Genomic DNA, 17,030 nt, shown 5'->3' with positions numbered 1-17,030 from the left:
TACAGGAATACTTATAATCTTTAAACTCTAAAAGTATGTTTTAGAATTTTCTTCTCAATACTGCTGAAAAGTTTTTGTTTTGTTTTTTTAAAGATTTGGAAAATTTCCAATGCATCTTTTTCATTTTTATTTGTTTTGGCTCTGTTGCAATGCAACAAACACAAGTACTTTCAGTATACTTCCCTATTGAAACCTATCTGCCAGATTTTGTGCATTGGTAATTGGCAATTAGAATACAAATATATTCTTTTCAGCACATAGAGCCATCAGGCAGCGGAAGTATATTCTTTTGCATATTTGTGGGTTATACTGTGAAAGGACCTAGTATACCCAAGGTGAGCTGGGTGGCAAAGTATTCATATATTAAAGCCAATTATATGTCATACATAAAAGGGCACATTAGCTACTTGAAAAAATTCACATTTATTTACTGTCAAACCGTGTTAAACTTTACACTGGATATTAGTGATGGGCTCATTATTAACAGGTTTACACAAAGGGATGAAAAGAAAGGCAGAATTTTGCTGAAACAATTTACATTTCATTAGAACTTTATCATAAAATAAATTAATTACTAAATATAGGCAGAAGGAATATGGAAGAGTAATATTTATGTTTTATTTCATTTTTTAAAAAAGAATAGGCACCTTTTGTTCACTAGAAAGTTTGTGAGAAGTGCCCAGTGCCCTCGCTGCCCCCTGTTCAAGAACAAACAGAGGGGTGACACACAACCTTTTCTAGATTTCACCACATTTGTGCAAGGCATGGCATAACTGGCTTCAAAGAGTTTTTTCCCCCATAAAACACGCTCTTTTGGCAATAAGAAATTTAAATGTAAGAATAAGGACTAACATGTCAAAGCAGAACACTGTATACAGTGGAAAATAAGTGAAAATGGGAAGAACTTACCATGACAAAGTGTAAGGAAAAACATTTCATAACATATGTGCAACCAAGAGCTTTTCACAATATTTTCTTCAAACTCTTTAAAATTATTTTTAATGACAATTCTATTTCAGTTGGACACAAATGTATTTATTTTACCCTAGCAATAGAACAAAATATAATTTCTTTAGCCATTTTTGAAGAGTTCATTGTACAGTTGAGGAAACATATGAAATAAGGCCTGTGGCTTGATTGCTAGTGGTTAAACATGTTTTCAATCTTTGCCTTAATGTAAAAGGTTTGCAGTCAACTGCAAACTGCTGCAGAATATCTCTCCTGCTTTTCCAAGTCTTGTCAGGAACAGTAAGGTACAGTAAATTTGTCCCACAGGATTTTAAAGCCTACGTCTTGTATATAATACAATGCAGGCCTACAAAAATGGTGCAGCCATATTTACAAATTTAGTTCACAAACTGCTGCAGTAAAATGGCTGGAAAGTTCTGTTTTGCTTGTTTCACAATTTCTCTAAACAGCAGCAGAATCTTAAAATACCTGGTTGGCATCTCTTTTCTTTGTAACAAATAATTCATTTTAGTATACTCTGTGTATATACAAAGTTTTTTTATGTTTTATAAAAATTCACAGAACTGCAAGGTTCAGTCATCTTTTTTTTTTACACTGGAGAACCACAGGTCAACAGGGCCATCTCTTCAAGCGGAGTTTGAGGGAGCTGCATAGGGCCAGTGGAGTCTGTCTGTATTCATTACTTGCATGTGGCCTCTGGAATTCCTTAGTGGCACTATTAGAGACTTGTCACCAGCTGCATTTGTCCTTCTCTGACGTCTCCTTCTGGAATACACCCTTCTTTGTTAATGGGGATTATGTAACCATCGCTATTGCCCCTGCTGATCTGGTAGCACATCTGAAGCTGGTGGCCAGCTCCAAGGTTTGGCATGCTCTTATAGTAGATGTCCTCATTCTCACTCCTCCTGGACGGAGACAGGTCTTCTTCCATGTCGGGGCTGCTCTCCTGATAGGGAGAGTCCCTAAGGTTGGGCATACTTGTGTACAGAGAGTCTCTGTTGGGGGACTGGAGATGGTCCTCGGCCTCGGCTGTCAGCTGGGATACGTAGCTGTCAGTCCCCTCAGGCTTTGCTTTCTTCTGGGGTTGGTACAGAAGGGAGTGAGTCCTCTGAGGGATGAGCGGGGCCTCGAGTTCTTTGTGATGGAGCTCCAGTCCAGGATTGTCACCATGCATGAGAGATGAAGCATCTGCCACAATAGCATCATCTTCGCTGCTGCTCCCTCCAATCACAGGCTTGACTGGTAGTGTGAGCTCGAGGTTGTGAGCCTTGCTGCTGCCCCGTAGGTTGTTGTGCACTAATTCTGAAATGATCATCTTCTCAAAAGCAGTATCATTCAGACTTAGTCCACAGTCCACAACCTGCACGCTGTCATTATAGTCCCCCTTGCGCAGTGAGTAGCTGTTGTTAAAATTACCATTTAGCGGTAGAGTATCCATGGCACTTGTATCCCTGGCATTGTTCAGTGAATGTCCTGAAACAGAAAAGGGAGGGATCCCATTACTGTCTCTGTTCCTGATGAGAGGATCGTTACTTCTTTAGAACAAAACTTTTTAATGTCGTTCAGGACAAAGTTGTATTCGAAAGCTAACACTTGGGAAGTGTCAGGCTTTCCCGCGTTCCCAACTGTAAACAGTTGCAACCCCTTAGATAACAGGAACAAGTGTGAAAAAATAATACTGTTTTCTGGGGAGGGAAGAGGGCATACAGAATGTTGATTTATCAATTTTGAGGAGACGGTATTTATCAATTGATTTTTGGTCAAATCTCTAACACTCTTACAAAGAAGACTTCACTCCATGCCCTTGCATAGTTAATGCAAAGCAATTCATTAGTGACATTTACATTTTAAAGTACGAGACTATGGTTTATAAAAATAAAATTAACAGAATTTGTCCTAAACAACACTAAATTAAAAGGGAATAAGTCACATACAAAAACTGAAGGCAAATGTACAACATAAACCCACAAAACTGGCAAGCAACTCTTTAAACAACATTCTAACATTTCCTTTTTCTGGAGATGAAGTAAAAAAAAAAATAATGAAAAAATGGACAGACACAAAGATTTCGTGTTAAACAAAGATAGCCATCTCTCACACTGACTGGACCAGGGGCCCACAAGCACCATCCAACAACACGATAGACAGCAGGTGGAATGACTCACTTTGGACAACTCACATCATGTCTGTCTGCTCAGGCTATCTGGCCTAAGAGTAGCTGATATACAAAAAAAAGTAAAATGATTTATTGTAACATGATGAAGAATTTCTGAGCTTCTCAGCAACTTAGTCAGAGCAAGGGTTCAACAAATTAGATTACCAGCAATAGCAGCCTTTTGCTTTTTCATTGAATATTTCTTATGATTTTGAACTTTTGTTTTGGTACTAATACTCTAATAGCAATGGCCCCAGGCTTCTAATGGTCAAAGTTTGCCTGCAGCCCTGCAGTCTGCATCAGTCACAGTGACAGCTTCTAATGAACCAGCAGAGTCTACTGTACGAGACTGGCCCACAGACACCATGGGCATGGAGGTTAAACGCAGAAATGTTAGGAGATTTCTTAAATATGGGTCACAGAAATTAAACCAAGAATAAGTATTAACTGTGGAATGGGAAAAGGGTGTCAGCCTTGGCTAATATATTTTTATCTCTAAAGGAATGAAAGATTGGATACATCTGCTGAAGATATGAAAAGAGGTTCAGGAGGAAAAAAAATATGATAACATGCTCTCTTTGTATTTTTCTAGACACATAAACATGTAAACTAAGACATCACAGTGCTTCTCAGGCAGATGAAAAAAAAAAGTTTAACAGAAAATTAAATGGTCTGTACCATGGAAAGTTAGGTTATTCATTCTCAAAATCCTAGAGAAAAAAATCACTTGTCTACAGATAGGTCTGAAAAAAAAAAGAATGAAATGATGTTATTGAAATGAAACTGACCACTGTGAGGCTGCTGCATTGTATGCAAGGCTTGGAGGAGTTTAGGAAAAAAAAAATAATTCTTGGAAAAAATAGGAAATTTCCCTTTTTAGTGCTTACTCCACTTATGAAGCTGCAGATTATCCTAGAAAACTCATTGTCACAACCAATAAATAATTCATAATTGCTCAATTAATTATCATTAGCAGAAAATAAGAAAATAGGAGGGATCATATTGTTGACTCATGCTATTTTAAAAATTCTGATCCAACTTCTACATTTGAGAAATTGACAGTTCGGTTCGTATTATGCTCCGTGGCACATATAACAAAATGAAGTAATGACAATTCTTTGCAAGGCTTCCTTCAGCCTGGTTGACATGATTCACTAGCTTTATAAATTCATATATGTGCCACAAATTTTAGAAGATCTATTACTAGGAATCATCTGATGTTTTAAATTACAGTGACACAGGATCGGTCACTAGCATTTGTTTCCTCCATAGAGGTATGATCTTGTCATTTTTCTTTGTATTGTTGTTTAATAAATATAAGAATATATACTGGATAATCCAAAAGGTGTTTTCTACGATATACTGCAGATCTAAGCACATCTTTGGCTGGTTTTGAAGAGGCAACTTTTTCTGCCCAAGTTCAGGTAATTCACTGGAAGACTTTCCACAGCCTGTAGCAAGATTACTGTGGGAATGCAGAAATGATAAGTCAATTATTCAGCATTCGGGTTGACAGTACCTCAGGCTTTAAGAAGCAAATTATTTCAGCATTGCATGTACTTAAGTATGAACAGCATTTGCTACAGACCTCTATTACTGACAAAAGGCAGTACATGTAAATGTACTGTTTGAATTTGGAAACATGTGAGTTGCAAATTGTGAACCACTTGCCCGCTGAGTCTACTTCATGACTGCTACTTATGTTTTAATTGTGCCGGTTAAAAATCATGCTGAAAAAATTTACATTTGATAGGCAAAGTTAAGTTTTACTCCCATACTTGTCTCTCTGTAGGTTGCTAGAGGAAAGCATAAGGAAAGTAAGAAAAACAAGAGAATGAAAAGAGAAGCTGCAGTTACGTTAAAAAAGAATTTCAAGAAAAAAATGGAAACGAAGTTCTGTGTTTAATTTAGTGACAAATATCAATTACAAATAAAAATTTTATGCTAATAGTAATTATGTAATAACTTTCCCCCAAATCTTGCAAATTCTGTTAATATTAAATATATTTTTAAAATAAATAAGCTATTAGAAAACATAATAAAATACAGGATGGGTTAGTGACAATCTCTCCTCCTCCCCCCAAAATAACTACAGATAGAAACTAACTAATATTAACTTTACTCTCAAAGTTTTTTAAGAAAAAAAGAAAAACTACCATAAAGCTGCACTATACTATAGTTTGGTTAGATTGATAATGCTGGATGCAGTTTTCTATACCTAGGCATCCAAATTATTAGCTAAGTCATGCCAGAAACAAACTCTCTCAGCAAGCTTTAGAGTCAACTGAATAGTATATTACATAGATAGGATACCTCTAAATGATATAAATCTTGAAGATGGGCTCTCGGACCATGTGATGTCAGTCCTGTAATAATATATTAAGATTTATGCCACCTGTGTCAAAAACATGGATAATTATTTGTAAATACTATCACGACTGAATTTTTACTGTACTATAATATAGTGCAGTTTTAGAAGCCTGGCATGGGCAATACCATAATTCTTTTTAATTGAGAAATTAAGGATATAATAATAAATATATGGCAACTTGAGTATTCTAGAAAAAGGGTAAAGATCAGAGCTCTGTTTAGCAGCAAAGAAAGGTAGTTGTATTCGTAAGTATAAGCACACCTGGTGAGTTAAACACAGGAGCTGAAGGGGCATTACATACAACTGTTTCAGCGAGCAATGTGTTATAGGGGTTGTTAGTGCCGTGGGGTCGAAGAAGAGGGTTTGTTAGTAGGTAATTGCCAGTCATTCCTAAAGCAAAGAAACAGAAAAAAATACATCAGTTCTCTTGTTTTAGTGTTACAGTTGCAGTAAAGTACTTTTTGTATTCATCAAGGGTAGTGGATAAGTTGGCAAAGGAAAATCTGCTGAAATTCTCTGATTGTATTTGAACTACTAATTTGAAGGAGAAAGGGGAGAGGAAAGTTAAATTTCAATAATTCACAGGTGCTTTGTAAGTCCCCCAAGTAAACACCTGCTGAGGATGACATTTACTAATTTATACAAAATCACTGTTAAACAAAAATGGCAATTAAATGCACAGAGATCAACATTATGTTTCGAGATGTTACTGCTTAATATTAAAAACCTAACCACTGAAGCCCAGAAGAGGGAATCTCAAACTTTCAGGATTTACAGGTGTGGGATTATCCCTCATGAAAACATCTGTGTTAATACCAACTTTGACACAAGCAGGAGGAAAAACAACTTTCACAAACACGTAAAAAGTATGACGCATTGCACCAAGCTTCTCTTAGTAAATGCAAGAGCACACATGCTGAGGGGAAAAAAAGAGACTGCATATAATGAATTATTAGACCGTTCACCGATTCTATGTAACAAGACTTTTCCTTCTATGATCTTATTTGCCAGGTTTCAAAAATGAATCATTGAATAATTCATTTCCTTTTTGATACTCAACAGAATTAGGTAAAACATCAGAGCAATGGAATAAACACACATTTCACTCATTCTAATTGACAAATTACAAACCTTTCAATACTTATCAAACATATGTTTTGCATAGCTAATGTAATTTAGCTAAAAATATTTTAAAATTCAAGTTGGCTTTGATGCCATACATATGCTTTTTTCATTTTAAAACAGAATCTCATCAGAACAATGCCAACAATGAAAAATGTCTTTAATATTTCATTGTGATAAAATATATTAAATTATAATAATACATCAAAACTGAAATTACTTGATAAGTTACCTCTAAGAACATATAAAATTTTTTTCATAATACATTAAAATTTACTAAGCTTGTACTCAGGAATATGTGTCTGTAGATGCACTTGTGTCCTTATCTTGCTCAGTTATTTTATTTGCCATATTAATTTAAGTTAGAATTATACTGATTATGTGATAAGGCTATAATTGTAGACACATTAAAAATAACAATTCAAATGTAAAAATTACTTCATAAGTGCTCATGTATTTTAATTATTTATGAAGAGTTACTATGTTTTTAACATTTACTTTTTGAAAGAAACAAAAACAGAAGAATTTTACAAATAAGATTTTTTACTACAAAACTGGCACTGTTTAATGTGAGCAGTAGTTATTCTAATTATATTAATTTTTTAAGAAGAAAATTTTCATAAATGTACATTTAGAAAGGAATAATTTGTATCCCTAGGAACATATTTTAATCTGTGGCAAAGTATGCTCTCAGAAATTACATTTTCCAGCCTTATTCTATTAACGTGGAGTTTGAAATTATACTTTTTGCATTACATTACTGAATAAAAAGAATTTATATGTACTTTAATAAAGGATAAAAGATGACTCAGCAGGTTTAAGAAAGAGCTTATGATATAAACTCATTTGAGAGAAAAAGTCAGTGTTTCCTCTAGAATTATTGTAAATTGGCAAAAGGCACAAAATTTATATAGTAAACTCAAATTTTCCTAGTAACTGACCTTGATTAAGTGTTGAAGTGCTATTGATGTCACCTGAGATAAAAGAAGATTCAGATTGTTTTCTCACAGTGTCATTCCACATCCTTCTTATACGACTCTATTAACATAAAATAGCAAGACACATGTTATGTTAGCTTTCCCAAGCTTACCTTACATTAAAGAAACACAAAGATTTACCTTAAACAATCTGTGCAGGATTATCTTTTGACTTAAAAAAAAATGTGTATTGATTCTGTTCTTAAACTAAGGAAGTCTATATTGCTGTGTTTCTTTATTAAGGAGTATTTAATTTTCTAATCTTAAAGAAATTTTCAATTATTGTCTTTGTTTAAAGTGGAGATGATGGTTGACTAACAAATGTTTATTGAATGCTCCCTGAGTCCTGTATTATGTGAGCTTAGGATATCAAACTATTGTGATGTACTTCTTAAAGAAGTATACCTCTCGAAAAAGGATGTTTATACCTAAAGAAACATCTTGCAGAAATACTTAAGAAGATATTAAAACCAAAAAACTAAGAGGGCAAGTATTTGCTACCTAGATATTATACTGAGAAGACAATTAGTGCATCTGAACAGAACATGTCTCAGAAGGCATTCTATAAAGGTTAATTAAAGATGCTGTCAAAGTCTTTGTTACCTGTGTGCCAGAGGAATAGCGAGCACTGGTTCTGGTAGTGGATGCCTTCACTGAGCTGTGGGGACTCTCAGTCGGGAGGCCGCCGCAGCAGTATGAATGTCTGAAGCACTTGCCATATTCTTTTCGTACCTGCATGGAATAACCGTGAGACCAAGGGATTAATATAAACATACTTGCTCCTCTTGCTCTCTAATTAAATGAGCAGAGGAGATGAAAAGTTCCACTAACCCTTTTCCGTGGAGATTACAAAATCAAATTCAACTGAATTGGTAATCGGAAAAACACCTCTGTCCACTAGACAGTCCAATAGGATTTTAAAGTGTGATATAATATGTAGAAATATGCTTTCTACCCTATTATTATAGTGCAAATGTTATTAATTAATACAATGGCAATATTTTAAAAGCCTTATTCTAGCAATAGCCTTAGTCAAACCAATTTTCTATCTCATGTCAAGAAAATAGGATAAAAATTTAGTATTTTCCTTGCTTAATTACATTTAACCACTCGTAATTCAGTCATTTAAGTTTCATATGCTTTATGTCCTCTTAGGTAGGTCAATACATAAACTTTAACTGGATTGCACAGCGTTGTGGGTAACTTCTTTATAATGAAAGACTACATTGGCATAAGAATAAAGGGGAAATAATGTCCTTTGATACATATGCCATTAATTAGGATGGAATGTTTTCCTCATTTTCTGAATATGTCTAGCTGTTATAACACTTAGTGTAGAGAGTCTAAGATGCTTATTCACTTCATTGGCACATAAGGGAACTATTTATGCAATTTCCATTCACATTAATGAGTTACCCACGTAATTTCCCTTTTCCCCTGAAGCTTGGATATATGAATAGATAGAAAAGTTCTTAGGCCTAAATGAAAGATTACACTTTAAAAAGTGGAGTCCAAGCAATACTAAATAATAGGGCTCCACTTAGGTGGTCAAGAATTGGGAGGAGTGGGGGATATTTCTGGATTCTGTGCAGCTATATTTTGGCATACAAATATGCTTCATGTAGCTAAGAGCCAGACTTTGAAATTATAAGAAGGAAGGATGAAAGGCTGCACATGAAATTATTTTTTTCTGGTAGGTTTCAAAAAACACTCAAAGCCCCCTGACAACCCTCCACACCCCCTCCCTGCAGATCATAGTTCTGTGAGCACTATCATTGCAAAGACCAAAACTCTTGACACTTATTACTTGGGAAATTAGAGAATTAAAGTCACTAATGACCTTTTAGATCTAAGTGCACTTGCATTTTCATTCTCTTAGCTTTATTTAATTATAGCTATTAGAACAAATAACAATGTGGTTAAACTTTTAGACAAAGTATTTCCTTTGTCTAAATATATTCACTCAAGCAGTTAGAACCGTATTTTACCTAAATCATCTTATATTATGTTCTAACAACTCATCATGGCAATATCCAATACAACGTATCCAAGACTAAGTAGAACTTGTTCAAATGAAGTGTAACACAATAACTTAAAGAGATAATTGTTAATTAACAAGCACAGCAAAATCTCTGCAAAATTAATACCCAAACCCTATGAGGAAATAATGACAATGTCATTCTTTTTCTTCTAAGTTTATGCTTTATCAGAAACATCTGACAGAAGTTATGAATATGTGATCATCTGCATGTATATAACCTGCTCATCTATGTAGAAAATATATAAAAGCCAAAGTAATTACAAGGTCATACCTATATAACGTTTAGCAAGTTAAAGTTCAGTGTTATTAAATAAGACATGATACATCAAAAAAAGTTTTGTACATTTAATGGCTATTAACTGCTCTGAAATGCTATATAACCAAGACAATGGCAATCACAATGGTATTTTATCAAAATAATACCCTCTGGTGTTGGTTTTGCCTAATGCCTATATTGCTATGAATGTATATTATCTGTCAGTATTGCACATTCCACTGTCATTATCTCAAAATTACAGCTTATTCAGAACTGATGGAAATAACAACACTATCATCTTGTCAGGACTGAAAACTTAATAGTTTTCACTTTCACAATTCTATTTCTCTGTTCAATTTAGTGACCAACTAATAATAACAGAATAAAAAGACTACATTAGATATACAGACGGGGAAAGGATGATAACTAGTGAAAGGATGGAAATTTTAAACTTAAATGGCAGCCAGTTTATTCTCTTAGGTTTACATCTTACAATAGATTAAAATTTTTCACCTGCAACTTTAATTTTTGAATCATTTTTGAGGACTCCACTTAACATTAAATCAGGAAAAAATAATAAGATGTGAAATATGAAATTATTGGGTTTTAAATTCTTTCAAAATTACTCAAAATGCAACATTAATATTCATATTTATATATCTTATGCTTTTAAAATTTACACCACTTAACCTTATACTCAATTTTTGTTTTGAACTACTGCATTCCTTAAATTGAGAAAGAACAAGATTATTTAATTTTTTTTTTATCTTGTATACCCTCTGCACAAAGCACTTTTGTAGACTTTGAAGAAAAAATCTTACAAGTATCTAGTTTATAATATTGCCAAATTGAGATTCAAGAGATGACTGGTGTTGACATCTCTTACATGTGAAGCCTGAACCTCCTGACTTGCATTACAATTAATTTATGAGTAAAATATGATGCTATTAATAATATGCCAGTGGTAACTTAAAATCTCTATTAAATGTATTATTTTCAAATCAAAGAACAAGTAAGCAGAGCCTCCAAGTGTTGTCACTTACTTTCTTTTGGAGAGCACAGTGAAAGATGAAAATGAACACTCCCTGGAAAGCATTAAAGATGGTGAAGAGATATGCCATCACAATAGTCTCCTCATTAATAAAAAGCAACCCGAATGACCAGGTTAGGCCAAGAAGACATAGAAGAGCGAATGCGCCAAGCACCCAAGACCTGAAAAAATAAAGTGAATTTTATTAACAGATTCAATGAGAGAACAACACATATCACACTTAAATATTAGCATATCATTAGTAGCAGTTGACTTTCTCTATATTCATATTCAAATTCAACAGCATTTTGGCTTTAACCTTTCATTGATTAAAGAAAGAACAATAGCATTTAGTACTGCAGTCTCCAGTGAAAACAGCAACAGCAGGTATGACCTTTTCTTATTCAGAATAAATAAGTATGAAAACTATATTAAAATACAAGGTATAAATTAACCCCCATGACTTTATTGTCTTTTATGTGCATTGTGGTAAAAGAAATTAAGGAGTCCTTAATTAGTTTACTCCTATATTTTTATTCCTGTGGTGCACTCATGACACTGAATAATGTGATACATACAGAAAGGTTAAATGGCAGATAATCACTTAACACCTGAACTTCAGATTCTAGGAAACTAATCTTAGGTGAACCTAAGGTTTTATAACTAAAGCATGAAGAAGCCTAGCTGAAATGGGACAAAAACATGAGAACAACTTCAAAATAAAATAATTTTGGAGAGATTTCATCATGAATAGCTTAAGGAGAAAAGAACTGTAGAAAATAGGACGGAATGAGAGGATTTAAAGTCAGTGCATTCCATGTCTAACTAATGATCTTACTTGATAAATGGCTTATTATCTTCATAGCTAGAAAGCATTATAAGCAGAAAAGAGAAACAAAATTATTAGACAGAATTAAAATAGAAAGTAATAAGAAAGCATTTATATATTTTATAAAATTAGTCAAAATTAAGAAAGTCAAAATGCAGAGGCAAGCAATTAAAAAATAAAGGCATATTATAGTTTAAAATACTCTAGCAAATAAGATATTCCAAAATAATTATAGAAATTAAGGGCAATTCATGATATTGACGGATTTGTAAAAATATAAATCATGCCATAAATTTGTTAATGTAGGATTCTACCTTACCCAGGTAAGTCCGTATTATAGTAGCCATCACAAACACGGTAATTACTGGTGTAGATGAGAAGACAGAAAGAGGAAAAGGAAGAAAAGAGAGAGATGCTAAAGATTAGCTCTCTCTCTTACCATGCAACATGCAATGAAGCTGGCACTAACCTATCTAAAACATCTAATTAAAAAAAAATTACCTTTACTATAAGATCTGCCATTTTTAACATTTAAAATATTTTCTACATCCCATTGTAACCAACGTGAACAATATCTCCTCAGATTTTAAATTAACTCATATTTAAAAAAATAACTCTGAAAATGCTATCAATTTTTTTCAACAGCTATCGATTTTTTCTCATTAGATAGCACTTTTTCCATTGATATTTCCATTTTTTCAATCCTGAATTAAAGTAAACATTTATTTAATTATCATGAAAGCAACAGATAATCTCCAAGTTAACAACAGTAATGGAGCAAATTCTCTTAGGAAAACAGGATTAGAAGTAGAAACTGCTCAGAATCCTTAAATCAAAAAGTCATTTAACAAAACAAACTTAATATAATCATATCAGTCATGCAAACAGGAACATCATTTTGAACTGCATTTTAAATTTAAATGAGATTGCTAGTTTATGGAATTTTCATAAAGGCACTAAAACAGTTTTTTGGCTCTAGATCATGACAGAAATTATTATCTAATTTCTGACCAATGTCTGTGACATGGTAACAGTGAGGTTCAACCTTGATAAGTAAAATTTCATTCTGAATAATTTCTACAGTTGAAAGATGGTATTCATGAATTTGCTGTGGGGAATATCTTTCACTCAGTTTGTCAAGCACTAAAATTAAAATACAAAATACTTACTTAATGTTTTCCAACCTGCTAGAATCTGGTTTTAATGTGTTCGAGTGCTTCACCATTTTGCATAATGTGATCACCAGAAAGATAATATTTAGCTGTTACAACAAATAAAGAAGGAATTAGATAACTATGAGAAAAAGTTAAATACATCATTACAATATACTTAATGGGTTAATGCAATTAAATATCAAAAACATGAATATGTGGTAGAAACTGACTCAATTTTAGTTTACTTATCATTACTTATGCAATAATCAAGTTGAGTCTACATGAAAAATTTTCTGGCCATGTATGACTGATTTTTTAATAGATCATTTGACATGAAATTGCAACCTCATTAAATAAGTATCATGTGGTGATGATTAAATAAATTAGAAAGCCTAGTGTCTTTAGATAGAGGTATCCCAGGGCCTAAAAACCACCTAATGAAAATATGAAGTGAGTTCTTTAGGAGGGGCATTTATATTATGCAGTTTATAATGGAAATATCTCTGAATTTGGGACCCTAAATCTTAGTTAAGAGTCTAGTTCTTGATTTTGACTGATAAAATGAGGAAAATAATATTTGAACAATCCTTTTGTAAGGTAATGGTTAAGGATCAAATGAGATAACATATGAAGTATGGTCCCTGGTTATATAAACTAAGACAGACTTTTAAAAAATATAAATGTATTTGCTATTTTAAAGGACATCATTTCTTTTTTCCTGATGTCTCTACATTGAATGGAAGTAGGTAAATTCTAAAGAAAGGCTGTTTCGAGTCCTTCTAAACACTCAGTTATGCAACGAATACTAACTAGGGAAGATGGAACCTGACATGGAAGAACAGTCTGGGGAGGCAGCTTGAATGAACTTCAGAAGAAAAAGGGGTATGTTTTGACTGAGCAGAGTTAGGGATCTGTAATTTGCATTTGCTTCTATGGAAGCCTGGCAGAATGCTACATGGAGTGAAGGCAGTTCCACTTTTATGCTCCAAAAATAAAACTATGCTAAATTGCTCTTGGATTTTTTTTTTTGACATTTTATTTACTTGAGACTACTACTTTAAAAAAGACAAAATGAAGTTATTTTGTGAGCATTGTGATTAAGTGCAAGCACAAATGGTATATTTAGAAGTATGTTAAGACAAAAGCAATTCTTTAGTTTTAAATAATCTACATAACTTTGTTACAGTAACATAATTTTTACTGAGTCACAAAACTATCTGATAAAATGATAAGACTATTTTACTCATACATCACTACTTCCGATTTTATAATTAGGAAAAATGATGTAAGGCAATAAAGAAAATTTCCAAGTCCTTCCTAATGAATTCAGGAAAAGAGCAAAAGCTTTAATCTAAGCTGTATATCAGTCATTTTGCCTACTGTGCCTTGTTATTTCTCTTAGACATAGAATTTCCTCTTAAGGACTAAAATGAGGTTAATGGGAATAATTTGCAAGTGCTGGCAGATTGCATTCCATTGTTTGATGTTAATTACTTGAAGACAAAAAAGCTCTTTGCTTAAAAAAGCACTTAAAAATTAATTTCTTAAAATATTGGTCTAGAGAAAAAAGTAAATAATTTTGTAAAAAAAGAAATTTCTAGCTTTGTATTCTGGAGGTTATAAAGTCCAGTTAGTCATATATAAATAAAAGCTTATATTTTCAGGGATATTACAGTATCATGCATTTCATATTGACCTTACTGCTCTACACAAGAACATGCTTATTGTATTGTGGGTAAGACACAGTTTTTTGCCTTTGAGAAATTAGGGACATCTTTCTGATAGTACAATAAATATTTAATTTGGTTTTTAAAGAATCATGGTACAGTTTACCTCTATAATTTTTGTAAAGGCAAAATCAGCCATGTTTTTATTTTTTATTTTATGTAACAGTAAGCCTTAACCAGGACAATTTAAGAATGATTAAAAACAAGTACTCTACATATCCTAAAAACAAACAAACCAAAACCCATTTAAAGAAACAAACTGATTACAACTCTTAGGTAAGAATGGCTGCCTTAACAGCTTCAAAGTTAAAATCAATTAAATGTTTTGACCCTTCTTTTTGAAGGTCCTGATGAAACCATTTATTTATTACAAACTTACAGACTTAGGGTTGCGTCTCCACTCTAACACTTTTTTAAAAATAATTTTCCAAAGTACAAAGGGCCACAGTTTGGAGCTAATTACTTTCTAAGCATATTAACTACCCCCTCAGGAATAAAATAGTAGTACATTTAAGGAAAGAAAAGATATTATCCACTGTCATGTCAAAACTACTAATACAAAGAAAGAAAAGAATGTGAATGTGAAAAAATATGGATGTATCAAGTATTATGCCATAGAAAGAAAATGAGTAGAAAATGTGAAATTGTGGGGGTGAATCCATCCAAACATATTTTTCAGTGAAGAAAAACCAAGGAAAAAAATCAGTTATTTAAGAACTAGCTCATTTTCTAATAAAATTGAAATAAAAATGAAGTGTACCTATGTAAAATTAGAGCTTAAGTATGATACAAGGACATTTTTTTCTTGTTAAGATAGAACTAACCAATTTGGAACTGCCACAGAAAACATATTTCATTTAATCCTTAAAAAATATCTTCCCTTCTTTTCCCTTACCCTACTGAGGGTTTCTTAATATATATATGTTCAGTGTTTTGTCCTAGCTGCAAACATGCACAAGACATAAAGTTCAGACAATATAGAAAATTACAGGAAAAAAGAAACAGCACCAAGAACCTATAATCCTATTCCAGAAGTGCGTGCGTGCTAAGTCGTTTCAGTTGTGTCCACCTCTGTGAGACCCTATGGACTGCAGCCACCAGGCTCCTCTGTCTATGGGATTCTCCAGACAAGAATATTGGAGTGGATTGCCATGCCCTCCTCCAGGGGATCCTCCTGACCCAAATATTGAACCTGCATCTCTTAGGTCTCCCGCACTGGCAGGGGGGTTCTTTACCATTAGTGCCACCTGGGAAACCCATTGAATTGATTATTTTACAAATTTGTGATGTTGAGTATGTCACCAAAGACTACTCAGCTGCAATTAATATAGTGTCAATGCTGAGATTCAATATACTATCTTCTAGCTCCATGGCCCAATCTTGTCAATAAAATAAATCAGTTTATTCTGGTTGAGAAAATTAGGAATCTCTAGCAAAACAAAGATAAACTATACAAAGAGTTTTGTATATTTTTTAAAAAGGTTCCACTTCTCTATAGAGTAATCTAATTTACAAATCAATAAGAGATGATAAATGAAGATATAATATTAATTAATATATAAAATTAATACATAAAATCCTGTATGAATGACATAAGAAGGTGTGCTCTTCAAATGATTCCTACTTGATGGACTTGCCATAATAACCAATTCTCCATTCCCTTTGCAAAACACAACCATCCATAATCAGCAAATGGCTAAAATGCCCACATGCTATTCCTAATAGCCAAACTGTATGTTGAATAGCTTTGTTTTCTTAAACATGATTGTGCTAGTTATATGCACACACAGATAAATATCACACAAACCAATAAAATCCTAGTGAGGAAAAAAGCTGTTGTTTCTAACTTATTTAAAATTGCTTCCAAAAGGTGTTTTTAAAGTGAGTCTATTTAAAAAAGAAAATCTAAAATCCTAGAAAAATAATCATAAAACCACAGTAGAATTCTTGTATCAGATTCTTTCACAAGTGCCTGTGAATTCTCCAATTTGCAGAAACTGAAAATAAAAATTTAGCCAAGGCACTAGCAGTCAGGTTGCTAAGAAATTTAGTTAAATCTGACACTCATTTAGTCTTTGAATTATGATGATACACAATTAATGAGACAATGGTATCTTTATTAGGATATATTATCATTATTTTAAGATAAATTATGAAAAAAGACATGCAAGACTTATTGTGAATCATAAAAGTAAAAAGTGCTAAGTGTGAAATATTTTTCTTCAACACATTAAAAATCACTTATATGATTTCTGAAAAAATATGTCTACTGTCTAAGAATTGAACATTTTAATACATTATCACCAAAATACATGAGTGAAATATTTTCTGAAATTAAACAGAATATTTACTATAGTATAAACAAATTTTTTAAATTTTGGTTTAAAGTTCTTGTATTT

The 17,030-nt window shown here is 32.9% G+C and overlaps 1 protein-coding gene across 33 annotated transcripts in view; it reads right to left on the bottom strand.

The window, feature by feature from the left end:
* Positions 1 to 404: 404 nt before the first annotated feature.
* ADGRL2 (adhesion G protein-coupled receptor L2) overlaps positions 405 to 17,030 on the bottom strand; it is a 306,832-nt gene continuing 290,206 nt past the window's right edge. For 12 of the 33 annotated variants that reach the window (XM_086394341.1, XM_086394348.1, XM_086394344.1 and 9 more), the window contains 6 exons: positions 12,920 to 13,011; positions 10,935 to 11,103; positions 8,198 to 8,326; positions 7,559 to 7,655; positions 5,757 to 5,885; positions 405 to 2,442 (listed from right to left, as the gene is read on the bottom strand). In XM_086394341.1, the coding sequence (XP_086250467.1) occupies positions 1,688 to 2,442; positions 5,757 to 5,885; positions 7,559 to 7,655; positions 8,198 to 8,326; positions 10,935 to 11,103; positions 12,920 to 13,011 (1,371 nt within the window). In that variant the 3' untranslated portion in view covers positions 405 to 1,687. Of the gene's footprint in view, positions 2,443 to 5,437; positions 5,520 to 5,756; positions 5,886 to 7,558; positions 7,656 to 8,197; positions 8,327 to 10,934; positions 11,104 to 12,919; positions 13,012 to 17,030 lie in introns of all 33 variants that reach the window. The other 21 variants (XM_086394356.1, XM_086394354.1, XM_086394361.1 and 18 more) reach the window with 4 other exon arrangements.

Source organism: Bos grunniens, chromosome 3, assembly GCF_055505025.1.
Source record: "Bos grunniens cultivar Pamir isolate PY7600 chromosome 3, Bosgru_T2T1.0, whole genome shotgun sequence".
Taxonomy (NCBI): Eukaryota; Metazoa; Chordata; class Mammalia; order Artiodactyla; family Bovidae; genus Bos; species Bos grunniens.
Note: the sequence above shows the minus strand (reverse complement) of the source record. Positions and strands in the feature narration are given on the sequence as shown.